The sequence below is a fragment of the Panthera leo genome, chromosome D3, assembly GCF_018350215.1.
Source record: "Panthera leo isolate Ple1 chromosome D3, P.leo_Ple1_pat1.1, whole genome shotgun sequence".
In the NCBI taxonomy this organism is placed as follows: Eukaryota; Metazoa; Chordata; class Mammalia; order Carnivora; family Felidae; genus Panthera; species Panthera leo.
Window position 1 is genome coordinate 41,056,767 of NC_056690.1, and position 17,278 is coordinate 41,074,044.

The window sequence follows — 17,278 nt, forward strand, 5'->3', positions numbered from 1 at the left end:
AAAAATGAGAAGAAACCTAAATATAATTCTGAAGAAAGCCATCAAACCACAAGGGAAGAGAGAAAGAGAAGAAAAAAGGAACAGAGAGGAACTAGAAAATAGCCAGAAAGCAATGCACAAAATAGCAATAAGAACATCTCTATCAATAATTACTTTAAATGTAAATGGACTACACTCTTCAATCAAAAGATAGAGTGGTGGAAGGGGCACCTGGGTGGCTCATTCAGTTGAGAATCTGTCTCTTGGTTTTGACTCAAATCACGATTCATGGTTCGTGGGTTTGAGCCTCACGTCAGGCTCCACGCTGATGGTGCAGAGCCTGCTTGGGATTCTCTCTCCCTCTCTCTCTGCCACTCCCCTGCTCATGTGCTTGCTCTCTCTCTCTCATTCTCTCCCTCTCTGTCTCAAAATAAATAAATAAACTTTAAAAAAAAAAAATAAGATACAGAGTGGTGGAATGGCTAAAAAAAAATCAAGACCCATTTTAGGGCGTCTGACTGTCTCAGTCAGTTAAACATCTGATTCTTTATTTTGGCTCAGGTCCTACTCTCACTGTCATGGGATCTAGCATTGCATCAGGCTCCACACTGGGCTGGTTGTAGATCCTGCTTAATATTCTCTCTTCCTCTCCCTCTGCCCCTCCCCTGCTTTCTCTCTCTCTCTCTCTCTCTCTCTCTCTCTCTCTCTCTCTCTCTCTCACACACACACACACACACACACACACACACACACAAACAAAAACACCCCAACAAGACCCATTTATGTGCTGTCTACAGATCTAAAGATACACTTCAGATTTAAAGACACACAAAGACCAATGGGAAGGGATGGGAAAAGACATTCTATGCAAATGGAAATGAAAAGAAAGCTGGAGTAGCAATACTCATACCAGAAAAAAATAGACTTTAAAACAAAGACTGTAATAATAGACAAGGGCATTTAAATATATATTCACCCATAATAGGGGCACCAAGATATATAAAGAAAATATTAACAGACCTAAAGGGAAAAATTTATAGCAATACAATAATAGTAGGGAACTTTAACACTTGTATCAATGGTTAGATCATCCAAACAAAATTCATAAGGAAACATCAGCCTTAAATGATATATTAGACTAGAGGGACTCAGTAGATATATACAGAACATTCCATCTAAAAGCAACTGAACATTCTTCTCAACTGCACATGAAACATTTTCTAGGATAGATCACATGTTAGGCCACAAAACAAGTGTCAATAAATTCAAGAGCATTGAAATCACATCGACTATTTTCTGTGACCACAATGGCTTGCAACTAGAAATCAATTATAAGAAGTCTCAGAAAATTACAAAAATGTGGGGATTAAACAACATGCTACTGAACAACCACTGGGTCATCAAAATAATCAAAGCAGATATTAAAAAAAAACCTAGAGACAAGTGAAACCAGAAATTACATACCAAAAACTTGGGGATGCAGCAAAAATGGCTCTAAGAGGGAATACCTTAGCAATATAGGTCTACCTCAAGAAACAAGAAAAATCTCAAATAAACAATCTAACTTTACACCCAAAGGAGCTAGAAAAAGAAAAAACAAAGCATAAAGTAAGTACAAGGAAGGGAATAGTAAAGATCAGAATGGAAATAAATGAAATAGAGACTAGGAAAAAAATACAGAAGATTAGTGAAACTTAGAGCTGGTTCTTTGAAAAAGTAAACAAAACTGACAAACCTTTCACTATGCTCATGAAGGGAAAAATAACAAAATTAGAAATCAAAATTAGAAGAAGTTACAACTGACACCACAGAAATATGAAGGATCATAAGAGACTATGAAAAATAATACACCAACATAGAGGGCCACCTAGAAGAAATAGACAAATTCCTCTAAACATACAATCTTCCATACAAGACTGATTCATGAAGCTATAAAAAATATACTAATTACTAGTAAGAAAATTGAATCAGTTATCAAAAACCTCCCAACAAACAGAAGTCCAGGCCAGAACAGCTTCACTGGTGAGTTCTATCAAATATTCAAAGATTTGATACCTATCCTTCTCAAACTCTTCCAAAAAATTGAAGAGGAGGGAACACTTCCAAATTTATTTTATGAGGCCAGCATTACTTGATCCCAAGACCAGATAACACCACAGAAAAAGAAAATTACAGCCCCACATTATTGATGAACATTGATGCAAAAATCCTAAACAAAAATCCTTAGCAAACCAAGTTCAACAATACATTAAAAGGAATCATCCACCGTGATCTAGTAGGATTTATTCCAGGGACATGAGGATGGTTCAAAACCCACAAATCAATAAACATGATGCACCACACTGACGAAATAAAGGATAAAAAAATATATGACCATCTCAACAGGTGCAAAAAAAGCATCTGGCAAAATTCAACATCCATTTATGATAAAAGCTCTTAACAAAGTGAGTATAGATTAGAATGTACTTCAACATAATAAAGGCCATATATGACAAGCTTTCCGTTAACATTATACTCCATGGTGAAAAGCTGAAAGCTTTTCCTCTAAGATCAGGAATAAGACCAGGATTCTCACCCTCACCAGTTTTATTCAATATAGTAGTTGGCATCCTAGCCACAGCAAGAAAAAGAAATAAAAGGCATCCAAATTATAAAGGAAGAAGTAAAACTGTCACTGTCTGTAAATAACATGATACTATACATAGAAAACCCACAAGACTACACACACACACACACACACACACACACACACAACTGTTAGAGCTAGTAAATGAATTCAGTAAAGTAACAGGATACAAAATCAACATACAGAAATCTGTGGTGTTTCTATACACTAACAAATTATCAGAACAAAAAATTTAGAAAACAGTCCCTTTTACAATTGCATTAAGGGGTTCCTGGGTGGCTCGGTTGGTTAAGCATCCAACTTCAGCTCAGGTCATCATCTCACAGCTTATGAGTTCGAGCCCCCTGTCAGGCTCTATGCTGACAGCTCAGAACCTGCAGCCTGCTTTGGATTCTGTGCCTCCCTCTCTCTCTGTCCCTCCCCCACTTGCACTTTGTCTCTCTCTCTCAAAAATAAAAAAACATTAAAAAAAGGGAATAAAAAATACCCAGGAAAAATTTAACTAAAGAGGTAAAAGACCTATACTCTGAAAGCTTTAAGATATTGAAAAAAATTGAAGATGAAACAAACAAATGGATATACCATGTTCATGGATTGGAAGAATTAATATTGTTAAAATGTCCATACTACCCAAATCAATCTACAGATTCAGTGCATTCCCTATCAAAGTTACAATGGCACTTTTTAACAGAACTAGAACTAGAACTAGTAATCCTAAAATTTGCATGGAACCACAAAAATACAAAATAACTAAAGCAGTCTTGAGAAAGGGGAACAAAGTTGGAGATATTATGCTCCCTGATTTCAAAAATACTACAAAGCTATAGGAATCAAAACAGTATGGTATCAGCATAAAAACAGACACACAGACCAGTGGAACAGAATTGAGAGTGCAGAAATAAACTCACACATATATGGATAATTAATTTACAACAAAGGAGACAAGAACATGCAATGGAAAAAGGAGAATATCTTCAATAAGTGGTGTTGGGAGAAATGGACAGCCACACATAAAAGAATGAAACTAGATCACTATCTTACACCATACAAAAAATTAACTCAAAATGGATTAAAGATGTGGATGCAAGACCTGAAACCATACAATTCATGGAAGGAAATAGGCAGTAAGATCCTCGATATTGGTCTTAGCAATGTTTTTGTGGATCTGACTCCAAAGACAAGGGAAACAAAAGCCAAAAAAGAAAAAAAATGATTACATTAAGCTAAAAATCTGCTAGTGAAAGAAACCATCATCGAAACAAAAAGACAACATACAGAATGGGAGAAGATTTTTGCAAACCATGTATCTGACAAGGGATTAATATTCAAAACATACAAAGAATTCATACAATTCAACAACAAAAAACAAGAAACTTGATTTAAAAAATGGACAGAGGGGTACCTGGCTGGCTCAGTTGGTGGAGCTTGTGACTCTTGATCTCAGGGTTGTAAGTTCAAGCCCCACACTGGGTGTAAAGATTACTTAAAAATATTTTTAAAAATGGGCAGAGGATCTGAATACACTAGACATTTGTCCAAAGACATATAGATGGCCAAAATGCACATTAAAAGATGTTCAGCATCACTAATTAGTAGGGAAATGCAAATCAAAACAATAATGTGATATCACTTCACAATGGTTAGAATGGCTATTATCAAAAAGACAAGAAATAATGATGTTGGAGAGGACATGGAGAAAAGAGAACCCTCAAACACTGTGGAAATGTAAATTGGTGCAGCCACTGTGGAAAAGAAAATATGGAAAATTCCTTTAAAAAATTAAGAATAGAGCTACCATATAATCCAGCATTCAACTTTTGGGTATTTGTCCAAAGAATACAAAAACACTGATTTGAAAAAAATATAATCATCCCTTTGTTCTTTGCAGCATTATTTATAATAGCCAAGAAATGGAAACAGCCTAAATGTCCACTGATAGATAAATGGGTAAAGAAGATGTGGTATATATATACAATTGAGTACTACTCATCCATAAAAATAATGCAATATTGTCATTGGTGACAACATGGGTGGACCTCAAAGATATTATGCTTAGTGAAGTCAGTCAGATGGAGAAAGACAGATATATGATATCACTCATATGGAATCTAAAAACTTAAATGAACAGACAAAACAAAAGCAAACTCATAGTACAGAAGATGAATTGGAGATTACCAGAGGGGAACAGGGGTGGGGGTGGGAAAAATGTGTAGAGGGGATCAATTGCATGGTGATGGATGGTAACTAGACTTTTAGTGGTGATCACTTTGTGCTACATACAGATATTAAATTTGTGTTACATACCTGAACCTTATATAATCTTTCTTTATTCCTTCCTTCCTTCCTTCCTTCCTTCCTTCCTTCCTTCCTTCCTTCCTTCCTTTTAAAGTCTGGTTCTCAGCAGTTTTTATTTGTTTGTGTCAAGTTTTTATTTATTCTATTTAGTTAACATATAGTGTAATACTGGTTTCAGGAGTAGAATTTAGTGATTCATCACCTACATAGAACACCCAGTGCTTATCACAATAAGTGCCCTCCTTAATACTCATCACCCATTTAGCCCATCCCCTGTTGCCCTCCCCTCCATCAACCCTCAGTTTGTTCTCTGTAGTTAAGTATCTCTTATGGTTTTCCTCCCTCTCCTCTTTTCCCCCTTCCACTATGTCCACCTGTCTTATTTCTTAAATTCCACATATGAGTGAAACCTATGGTATTTGTCTTTCTCTGACTGACTTGTTTCACTTAGCATGATACAAAGTCCACACACTAGTATTCCTGAACACTCAATGGAGAATTCTAGCTCCATCCATGTTGTGGCAAATGGCAAGATTTCATTCTTTTTGATGGCTGAGTAATATTCCATTGTATATATACACCACATCTTCTATATTTATTCATCAGTCAATGGACATTTGGGCTTTTTCCATACCTTGGCTATTGTTGATAATGCTTCTGTAAATGTCAAGGTGCATGTGTCCCTTCAAATCAGTACTTTTTTATTCTTTAGGTAAATACCTAGTAATGCAATTGCTGGGTCACAGGGTAGTTCTATTTTTGACTTTTTGAGGAACCTCCATACTGTTCTGCAGAGTGGCTGCACCAGTTTGCATTTGCACTAACAGTGCAAGAGGGTTCCCCTTTCTCCACATCCTCACCAACATCTGTTGTTTCCTGTGTTATTAATTTTAGCCATTCTAACAGGTGTGAGGTGATATCTCATCATGGTTTTCATTTGTATTTCCCTGATGACGAGTGATGTTGAGCATCATTTCATGTGTCTGTTAGCCATCTGTGAAACTTATATGTTATAGACTAAATTTTCCTCAATAAAAAAAAAAACCTGAACAAATTATTGTTTTAAATTCCCGGTTGTTCTATTTACCTGAGAATTTACTGCTGAAGCATTAAGATTTGAAAATACATTCTAAAACTCTTTGATAAAAAGTCTTTTGAAATAGATTGGACATTTTAGTATGTACTTTTCAACCTTGGATGCAGTGTACTGAATCTTATTTACCTCTTTCGGTGTGACTCAGGGCCATCAAGATCAACCTTATTTATTGTACAGTGTTGGAATACAATGATGTCATTAAGGAGTGAGGAGCCATTTGTCCCTCTTTAAATATGCCTTTATGCCTCCATTTATGTTTTCTGCCTCCTCTCTTGCTGTCATTTTCCTTATTCTCAGTGTACCTGCTGAGAGTAGTTTTTTGCTTCCCTGTGCTTTGGGGGTTTAATCTGCTGACAGAAACCAACCAACCAACTTTCTCGAAGTGAAGTTTAAACAGATTCCAAGTGACGATCTACAGAATTCTCCAGTGAGTGTTCAGGAATACTAGTGTGTGGACTTTGTCACATCAGCACTGCCACTTAGGGGCTTGTTTTCCTTACTTCTTGGTTTTGGGCAGGGTTCCAGATGGATGAAGTGTTACTGCACAAAGGCTAGCTGTGGAATTGAGAAAACAGCTAAGCTAATTATATACTATTCATATTCTTTCAGTTTTGTAACTCCTTTGCAATGAAGTAAAATCTTTCACTTTAATAAAAGCAAACCTCACAATTCTTGACCTAAGCAATATTTTTTTTCTGTTGTAAACTTAAATCATGCCTCTAGTATAATAAACAGCAAGCATATGGATGATTCACTTCCTTTTAAAAGGGATTACAGATCAGACAATGAATGATTAATATGAATAATCCATCATGCCTCCAAAATAGATATTATGCAAATAGCAAGGAAGGTTTAGTCAACCTCTGTCATTTCTTTCCTCTTCATAACAACACGGATATACAGAAATTTTCTTATTTGTACTCTCTCTGTGACTCAACCATGCCGTGTATTCTAACACTGCCTCAACCTCCACACTCTTAGGTGTTAGTCTTTTCTTAAGTTTTAATGAGAGAACTTTCTCACTATTTGTTATACAATAATGGATGGTAAGGATTCATCATATGTTATCAGGAGTAGAACTAAAATATGGTCTGCAACTTTCAGTAGAGTAGACTCAGCCCTTTAGAAGTAATACATGGGGGACATTTCACTTAAATATAATTAAGTCTTTATTTGATCATTATTTCAGTTTATAGCCAAATATGAAAATAGCCCTCTGTTTGTTTTTTAAAAAGTAATTTTAAAAATCACTAGAAGTAGTCTTCTCTAGCTATTCCATGTGTTAAAAATCACTTTTTGGGAATTTATAATTGAAGCACACACTGCCATCAGTAAGGACACAAATTAAATCAACTGCCTGGCTTAGGAACCAAGATCTTCATGTTTCCATGCACAGTTTGGGCACTCATTTTCTTTTGGCCTTCCCCTGGGAGGAGTTTTGCAATTTTTTCCCCCTGACAAGTTTTACTGCACAGTAAGCCAGGATGCTGACTTCTTACAATTTAGAGAGAAAAACTTCAGTCTTTTGGCAGTATCTATTGGAAGACTTTTTTAATGCTTTCTTTTTAAGTTTATTTATTTATTTTAAGAGAGAGCAGGGGAGGGTCAGAGAGAGAGAGAATCCCACACAGACTCCACACCATCAGCGCAGAGCCTGATGAGGGGTTCGAACCCATGAACTGTGAGATCGTGACCTGAGGAGCCAAAGTCAAGAGTCAGACACTTAACAGACTAACCCACCCAGGTGCCCCTTTTAATGCTTTAAAAAAAACAAACCTGTACCTTTCTCAGATTGAATATATTTTTTCTAACATATGGAAACAAACTGAGTTTAGACTGGTAACTGAATGAGTGTCAACTTGAGAAGAGCATTTTACCTTTCAAACTGGATTTATGCATAGATGTGAATGTTTTATGTGCTATACAAACTCTTTGAATCGCCAGATTAGATGCAGGTGCAATTTATTATAACTCACAAAAACATAAGAACTCAAAACACTAACTGAATTGTTTTCTTTTAAAAGCTAAAAACCAATCTTCTTGAAACATCTGGATCTCTTGAAATTAATTTCCATTTAAATTTCCATACAGTTCAATAACAGTCATGTCTAGATTGCTGTCATTCTAATCTAGAGGGGCATCTTTAGATTTATATATGCTTACTTGATAAACAGAACAAGTTTCCATGTATTTCATCATTTTTTAAATGATTTACAAACTTTAATCATGTAACTATAGGCAATTTTTACCACCTCTGTTTCTCCCCTTTGGTTTCTTTATCTATTATCTATCCTTTCCTGATGAATAGCTGGATATGGGTGTTATTGAAGCAAAAGTCATCAATTCAGTCCTAACAAGGATCATTCAACTTTCCTTTTGCCCAGGGCTGCCTTGTCCTCCTTATTATGACCAACTTGCTCCTATAACTGTACTTTAAGTCACATCAACCAATTTTTATTCAGCCCTAGACTGGTGGTGTCTCTACCTGAAAAATATGGCACATTAATTAAATTCCATGTTGCAGTATAGAAGTTGAATTGTACAGCAGGATGCAGGCTTGTCCATCCATAGTGAGCAGTTGGGTCTTTTCTCTTGCACAGGCTCAAGGCCCTGCTTGAAGGCTAAAGTAATGGATCCCAAAGTAAGGAATTCTCACTTTGTTGATTTCTATTAGGAAATAATCAGTGCCTTGTTTTGGATCTTCTAGGAACCAAAGAGGTTGTTGTAAATGTGGATGATGATGGCGTAATTTCATTGAATTTTGAATGTGATCAGATGACTCCAAATTCTCAGTTCAACTGGTCCAAAGATTATGTATCCACTGAGGGCTCTCCACGATTAGACGTTGAGAGCAAAGGCAACAAGTATGTACCATTTCAATCAAAATTAAATGGGTTTCCTTTAATGATAGGAGAGTGAAGTTAAGCGCTTTGCTTTCTATCTCAAATACTTGGCATAAGGGGATGAAATCACAAATATTTTATATTTGGTCATGTAAAAAGTAATAACGTCAACCTTAAAAAATAACAATCCTGCTTTCATGTTATTTCATTTAAAAAGCTTTCTTATATGTTATCAAATTTGCGATGTTGGAAAAGCCTTAATTGACATTTTAAAAGTCAGCTTTAATGATGCTTTTCATTATTTTATGAAACTTTATAATCCTAAAGTAATGGTGAGGATGCTTATGGGGAGGGAGCAAGGAAGAACTTGCTGCTTGCTGATTCAAGTTATAGTGAATTAAACGAAATAGGTATAATCTCGTCTGTTTTTTTCACCCCCACTTAAGAATGACATAATAATACACTGGAATTAACCTTGTTTGGAAAGCAGAGGACAGATGAGTTCTAGCCCTAGCCCTACCAGGGGCCAGCTCTGTGACCTGGGGTAGCTTTGAAGTTCCATGGGCCTCCAATTTCTTTTTCTATAAAATGGGAGAGATCGAAGATTAATTTTGTGATCAATTACTTCTTTCACATCCAAGATTTTAAGTTTTCTTTTTACTTTGCCTTGTTTAGCAAGTTTTATATTTTTTTGGTTCCAACCATATTGGATTGCATTTGGTAAAGCAAAATGCTTTTAAGTATTATTTTTATTACAAAGACGCCCAAAATATCTCAAAAATAAAGAAATAGTAATTTTGTTGGAGGATGACAAGGACATATTGAATATAACTAAAAGACATTTTTCCATCAGCATGCTATAAAGTCCTTGAAGTAAAACATAAATCTGATTAAAGAAAAGGCAATCAAACTATACATTTTTTCTTCCAATTTGTGCACTTGGCTCACATTTATGTTTGGCTGATCTTAGACAATGAGTAGCAACATCACTCACCAAAGTTAGAAAACACAGTGAACTAAACCATTGACCCATTCATTTATTCATTCCACAAATATTTACTAAGCACATATTATGTGTCAGAAAACTATTGGATGCTGGGAGACACAACAGGAAATAAAACATATCTCGTCCCTAAAGGCACAATGACTATATAGTGGAGGCATACGTATAATAAAATAGGTAATACCAATACAGTATGATAACCTCAAAAAGGAAAGTTCAGAGGTTAACTAACATAAGAGGGGCACTTGGAGTTGTCAACAGAAAGTTCTGCCCTGTGGAGGAAAATGTTTTTTTAGTTTCCCCCAGCAAGGGCTGATCAGTTAAAAATATCTTTCTGGGGGATGGGCATTGATATGCAACATAGCTTGGGGATGGGAGGTTTGTACCAGCTCCCCACTCCTGTCCGCCTGTCATCCTTGCAGTCCCAGGAGGAGGTCAGGAAAGTCTTCCCAGAAGCTGCAGGAATGTGCAGGTTTTAGGTCAGTAGGGGAGTTAGGAGCAAGTGCTCCCAATGAAGGAAGTCGCATAGGTAATCACCTGGAGACAGTACAGGACGCCAGCCCACAGACCCTGGACAGCCTCCCTTCTTAACAAGAGTATTCTGTTCTGCAGGACAAAAATGACCTTCAAGGACCTTGGGACGGAAGACATAGGTATTTACTCCTGCGATGTAACAGACACGGATGGGATAGCGTCAAGCTACCTGATAGACGAGGACGGTAAGCTTAAAATCAATCCATTCATAAGTCTAATGCTGCTCTGATTCATCAATGATCCTCTGGGATCAGGTGAGTTTTGTTTTAGTAGTTTAATTGTTCTTTTTTTTCTCCCTACAGAGTTGAAACGTTTACTAGCTCTCAGCCAAGAACACAAGTTTCCAAGTAAGTGTCCACAGTACATTCACAGAGTTTAGCAATCCTGCTAGGTGGTGACTTCTGGAATAGGTCAGAAGACAACTCTGACAGGGTCAAGACAAGAGGCTCTTGAGAACACACAATGGAATATAGACTGGTAGCTACAAATGCACTTTCCAGAAGTGCTGCTTTTATCTTTGCCATTGTTCTAAACAGATACAAATACTAACATAGAAAAAATGTCACATGCTCTGTGACATAGTGAAGTGTCAGGTTACGTAGGTGTAACAGCTGAATAATCAAGTTCTTCACCTTTTGCCTATGTATTTTGGAACCCTATATATTATATAATTCTGGATACATTAATTTGCATGTTTTTTAGGCAAACCAACCTCTTCCTGAGCAATTTAATGTCAGCACATAATAGAAGAATCATACCTCTAATTAAAGATAATCTAAAGACATTATCTACCATTTTAAACTCCTGGAAAATAAGGTAAAGATGCCTTAGTCGGAAAAAGAATCTCTCTGCACTATCTACAAACTCTTCAATAAAGCACTTTCCACATAAAAGATTAAATTTTGCATTTGACACCTAAAAGAAGAGAAAGAAGTGTGAAATGACACCCGGAAAGTTCCATTGGCCTGATAAGATCTCTTGCCACTTATATCTATTGACCAAACTAGGGGATTATCTAGAAAGTTATACCCTAGAATTTGAGAAAACAATTAGGGAGTGATAATCCACACTCACTCTTTTAAACCAGGATTTTTTTTTTTTTTTTTTTTTTTTACTGTTTGGTCCCTAAAATATAATTCCTTTGCTGATACAGAATTTTCAGGAACTCAGGAAATTATACCGTGATCCCAGACCATAGACAAAACCTTGCATGTTTGTATATGTGCATTTTTCTAGGAGGAAGGTCTGAAGCTTTCCTGAAAGTCCCAGTGAAGGCTACGATTAAAAAACAAACACTGCTCTGGAACCAATTATCTGACTTCTTTTCCATTACCAAGGAATGCTTGTTCCATTGTGAGGCTGAGTGTTGGTGACTATTGGCCTCAGTGGTTCAAAACCACATTTGTTCAACAAAGCAGCACAGCAACATGCTTATGGGGTGTGAAAGTAGGATACAGACTTTCTGAATTCTGGGAGAGAACCATTTTTTGTCTGTATGCTTATTCACTATGAAACTGGAAAAGTAATACCATGGTGTCTTAAAAGTTATTATCATTTTTTAATTGTATGGAAGGTAGATATTTGGCCTGTACTCTCCTTATTCAGTAGTTTTGACCCAGTCTATGAATCTGGGAAACTCATTTTAATTTCCCTGTGCCTTACTTAGTATCTTTACTAGCAGTGGCTGTTGTAATAGTTTATAGCACCTACTGTATAGAGATGTTGTGAGAGATAATATAGTATTGGTTGATCCTTGAGCTCTTCAGGAAAAACATAAATACTAATTGAAGTAGAATAGTGATCCTCAAAAAACCCACTTGTAGAAGATTTTCTACAAGCTGTACAGGATGCTCTCCCTTCATGTCCCCAGGGCTGTGAAGTAGGGAGTGAAGGAGAGGGTCACTGTGCTGACCATTAGTGATCACGGTCTACTTTCAAACATTGGTAGAAATGGAGACGAACAGCAGCTTCCACTTATCTAGTTAGACAATAAACATTGGCAAAGCATCTGGGCAACAGCTGATCCAAACGACATTTACATTTAGCTTAAAGGATGGAGATGAGACAATATTGGGTGTTAGTGTTGAATTGGAGGTGCCCAAGCCTCCCTGAAGTTCAGTGATCTTATGGACTTAGAGGCAGTAATTGCCCAATCTCGCTGTCATGGATGCTGAGATATTTTATTTTGCATAAACATAATCACTCGAATTACTGGTTCTAGGGGAGAGAATAGTAGCAAACTGAGGTTCCCTTTTTATTAGAGCCCTGGTATGGCATTGGGTAGGCAGAGAGAGAGAACTCAAGGATGTGTTAAAAACTCTGACATTCAAGTATCAGATCTCCCAACCCAAGGGTGATTTGCTTAGCCCATTGAAGCAGCATTTTATTTTATTTTATTTTATTTTATTTTATTTTATTTTATTTTTATTTTTAGACAGAGAGAGATAGCACATAAGTGTTAGAGAGAGGGCAAGAGAGAAAGAATCTTAAGTAGGCTCCAAGCTCAGCACAGAGCCAGATGCAGGGCTCAATCCCATGACCCTGGGATCATGACCTGAGCCAAACTCAAGAGTTGGACACTCAGCCAACTGAGGCACCCAAGTGCCTCGAAGCAGCATTTTAAATAATACAGCTCCCACACTTTTCTTCCCCCACCACTACTAAATCAGCTTGGCCACTACATGAATATTTTCAGAGATCTGATGATAGGGTCAAAGTAGCATATCTAGTTTCTCAATTTATGCCCACTTCCTTCTGGTAAATGTTGACACATAATTAAGTCTTTTCTTGAGATTTTGTAAAGTTTTAAATGGGTCTTACTTCTTACCGAATGTGAAAAAAGAGTATGGTGTTCCTTTAGCCCTTGGCACAGTAAATTCTCCTACTTTAAGCTGTTTTGAAAAATATTTTGAAAACCACTAAACATATGCCTTAAACATACAAAAAAACAGATATTTTGCTGGAGGAAATTAACTGCCAGAGAAAAGAGCCTAAAGAAATTTAGGACTGAGAAGAAGAAAAAAAATATGTATAAAACTAAAAACAGAAAACAGCCTAGCGGGTCTTACCAGCTTTGATATTAAGATGCAGTATACAGAGGCAACCTACTTGAGAGAAACTTACTTTATTCTCCAAAGATTTCAAGGTATTATGAGGGAGATGATGGAAGGTATACTTCAGTATCGCCAATGGCTTGCATAATATCTCTTGGTTATTATCCCACGTGTACCTATGTGCGCAGGTATATGCAAGCACATACACATCACTTATATCTATTTGGTATGTCCTTTTAGGTATCAGTGTATTATATTTTATCAGGGGTAGTTGTAGGGTTTTGTTGAATTGACTGGAAGAAGAAAGAGGTACAAAAATATTAATAGCCAAATTTATAGAGCACTGATTATATGCCAGTGTATTTATAGGGTGCTTGAATGGAGTATATCATTTAAACTCCACAATGACCTGAAAAGTTTCAGTTCTAAGGTGATTTAATTTTAGAGATGTATACTTTGAGGCCCAGAGAGATTAGGTAACTAGACCACAGGTACACAGCGGATACCCGTGGTTAAGCCCAAGTAGTCTGTCACTAACCAGGACATGAACTGTTACTGTGTGTGCACCTGCTGTTTGCCACCACACCCTCTCTGGCATTACTGGTGGCCAGTGTTTCCTCTGGTGATTTTCCTATTACTCAGAGAGAACCGTGAATATTAAGGGAGCTTGAAACTTCCAGGAGGGCATGCCCTTTCTCCTCCACCACCACTCTGGCCCTCTTAGATAACCTCATCACTCATGTATTAGATTTCCCAGAACAAGGTCTCCAGACTTTTCTAGGACAGATTATACTTTCCATTCCCCTTAAGAGTTACTAGTAGCAAGCAGGAGTGTTCTGTAGCGAGAAAGCTTAGCTTCTGCTCTCACAAGCCTAGAGTCTGTCCATGGTGCCTTACTCAGACATGTTCACACTGGAAAACCACTAGTGTTCTTCAGAGTGGACATCCAGGACGAGGAGGAGCACAGAATCGAGGGCATAGCCCTGGTCTCAGCTCTGCTACTCAGATTTGTTACTAACCTTTCCTGGAGGTCACTTTTTTCATCAGTAAATTAAGAGAGAAAGAACTAACATTTCTTGAGCACTGGTCATTATTCACACTGTCTTAGTGTCTTCTGGTATGATATTCACTCTTCTTGGTGGTCTTATGAGGCAGATAATATCCATGTTAGCAAGTGAGGAATGCAAGGTTTTAGAGGAGATAACTGTCCAAGGGCATGGTGTGACACCAGAGCCCATTTTCTGCCTATTGTGGACACCCCTCAGTAGATGACATCTGAGCCTCCTTTTAGTTCTGCATTGGAACAAATCTGTAACTGAGTTTTACAGTGACTATGGAATAGTGCAAATGATAGGCATCCCTTAAGCTTAGAAAGGATAGTTTTAGGATAAGTACAAAGAAATATTGATATACATTTCATACAAGTTTGGGAAGCTTACAATTTAAAATGTAGCATGTGTTGAAATTTTCAGGTTAGTTTGAGAACAGTTTAGAGAAAGCAAAGGGTGATGATTTCTCCTAAAGGAAGTGAAGGACTATTAAACTTTGAGAAACAACCATGCTTTTCCACAAAGTTTGCCCTGGAGTCACCTCTGATACAAAACCATTGGTTGCAAGAGCCTTTATAAAGAACACTTTCAAGTTACAAGAAATTTAGAAAATGGTCTTTGAGAGATATCAGCCAAAGACTGAAATTTCATTCAGACTTAAATGGCTGAAGCGATACAGGTATAAATCAGAGATATCATATGATTTCTTCACTTTCTTTATGAGGTAAGCCATGCCATATTTTAATATACCTTCTCAATAGTGACTCAAGTATTTGCCTCTGAAATTTTGCCTAGTCTAAGAACTTAAATGAACTGGTATACCAGTGGGATGAATAGAGTTTAAATGATAAGCTGGTTCATCTTATATATATAATCAAAATTAATTCTGTTTTAAAATTCATCTTTAAAAACATTTGAAAGAATGTCCACAGAGAGTTAAGTTGTTGAAAAAAATAAAATTTAACTCCTTTCCCAATATTTTGAAGCAATTGAGATTATAGAATGTTGGTGCTGGAAACTATCTTGACCCTTTAGGACATTCAGTTCAATCCCCTTCATTTATAAACGAGTCAACTGAGGTCCAGATATGTGAAGTAATCTGCCTAATATCACACAGTTTGTTAGTTGCTGACACTGACATTGGACTAGGCTCCAGATCTCCTGGGGCCAGCCCAAGGCTATTTCATCACACTTTGTTATTGTCCCTAAATAAACCTAACCAAAGCTACAGTAGAGAGTCACACAGGTTAGCTGAAGGAACCCTGGAGGTAAGTTCATCTTCCTCATTTTTACGGTTGAGACATCTATGACTCAGAGAAGGGGAATGACCTGCCCAATGTGGCAGCAGGATTAGAATCCAGGTCTTCCATCGCTGAATATCGTTCTTTCTCTACAACTTTCTTACTGCCTCCAGGCTTTGCCAGAAGCAAGGTGCTATATTGTCATTTCTGTTGAGTGTTTTTTTCACTGAAAAATCTGTATCAATACAATTGGTTACCAATAAAATTGCTATTTTTATTTTTATTGTGCATAGTTGTTCCAGTTAAGTCAGAGTTGGCAGTTGAAATTTTGGAGAAAGGCCAGGTTCGGTTCTGGATGCAGGCTGAGAAGCTATCTGCCAACACCAAGGTCACCTACATATTTAACGACAAGGAGATTTTTGAAGGGCCGGTATGTTTTACGCTTTTTAGATTCTAAACTTATCACTGTAGAATGTACTGAGGAAGCCCTATTAAGATGCGGGTAAGTTGTCATGAAAACCACTGAGCATGGAGTGGTGGGGTTTAAGTCATTTCATATGTAAAAAAAAAAAAAAGGAGAGGAAAATATAGATTGACTATATCGTATTATCGAAACTGGGACACTTTTGAGAATGAAAGAGGGTTCCAGTAATAATTTTTCCAGGACAACAATCGAACCAAAACTGTCCCAGGCAAACCAAGAAGTATTGTTACCCGTGCAAATGGAGCTGCTCTCCTGAGAAGTCAGAGGAGCAAGAACGCTTAACTAAACTCACATACTCCCATCAGAAACCCCAACAGGAACTTGGTTCTTCACGGGGGAAGAAATGGCTTCTATTATTCTGATGGCTCAGAAAAAATTACAGTAAAAATATCTTTCATTGGTCTTCTGGTTAAAATGCAATACATTTTATTGTAAGAAAAAGTTTAAAGACTCAGAAGAATCACAAATTCTTACAGTTTTGTAATACACATATCGGTTTATACTTCTTGGTCTGATTCTACATTTCTGTGTGTGTATGTCTATTGATATCTTATTTACATAGGTAGTTGTGTATATCTACTCTTTGCTTTGCTTTCAACACATAGTTTCCATAGACAGAGTTACAACATCTACACTTTATTTGTCCTCCCTGGATATCAGTAGAGCCAGGATCAGGCCAGCACTCAGTGGTACTGAAGAATTTGGGTTTAGGAGCTCTGGCTCTTACCTGTGCTATCACGGGTATGAATGAGAGACTCAGAAGATGGGAGAGAAGTGTGACTTGTGGCCAATATTAACAACCTGTTCTCCTTTCATCAAGATATGTTTTTAAAACATTTCAGAATTCGTTAGTGAAGGGGAGAATGAATCACATAAATAGCAAAAGAATATGTAATGTATTTCTTTTCAACTCATTTAGCAACTGTGTGTAGAGCCCGAATAGGTCACGCAGAGTCCACTGTGGCCCATCTTCTCCCTGTTTTCAGAATATTCTCATTGACTGTGTGCTCATCACCTGACCAATGGAGGGGAAGGAAAAGCAGCGTTGACATCACCCTCTGACCACTCATGCACA

The 17,278-nt window shown here is 37.1% G+C and overlaps 1 protein-coding gene across 10 annotated transcripts in view; it reads left to right on the forward strand.

Moving 5' to 3' along the window:
- Nucleotides 1-17,278, forward strand: part of MYOM1 (myomesin 1) — a 168,660-nt gene that overhangs the window by 130,814 nt on the left and 20,568 nt on the right. For all 10 annotated transcript variants that reach the window (XM_042911112.1, XM_042911118.1, XM_042911108.1 and 7 more), the window contains 4 exons: nucleotides 8,704-8,860; nucleotides 10,455-10,561; nucleotides 10,679-10,723; nucleotides 16,013-16,149. In XM_042911112.1, the coding sequence (XP_042767046.1) occupies nucleotides 8,704-8,860; nucleotides 10,455-10,561; nucleotides 10,679-10,723; nucleotides 16,013-16,149 (446 nt within the window). The remainder of the gene's footprint in view (nucleotides 1-8,703; nucleotides 8,861-10,454; nucleotides 10,562-10,678; nucleotides 10,724-16,012; nucleotides 16,150-17,278) is intronic.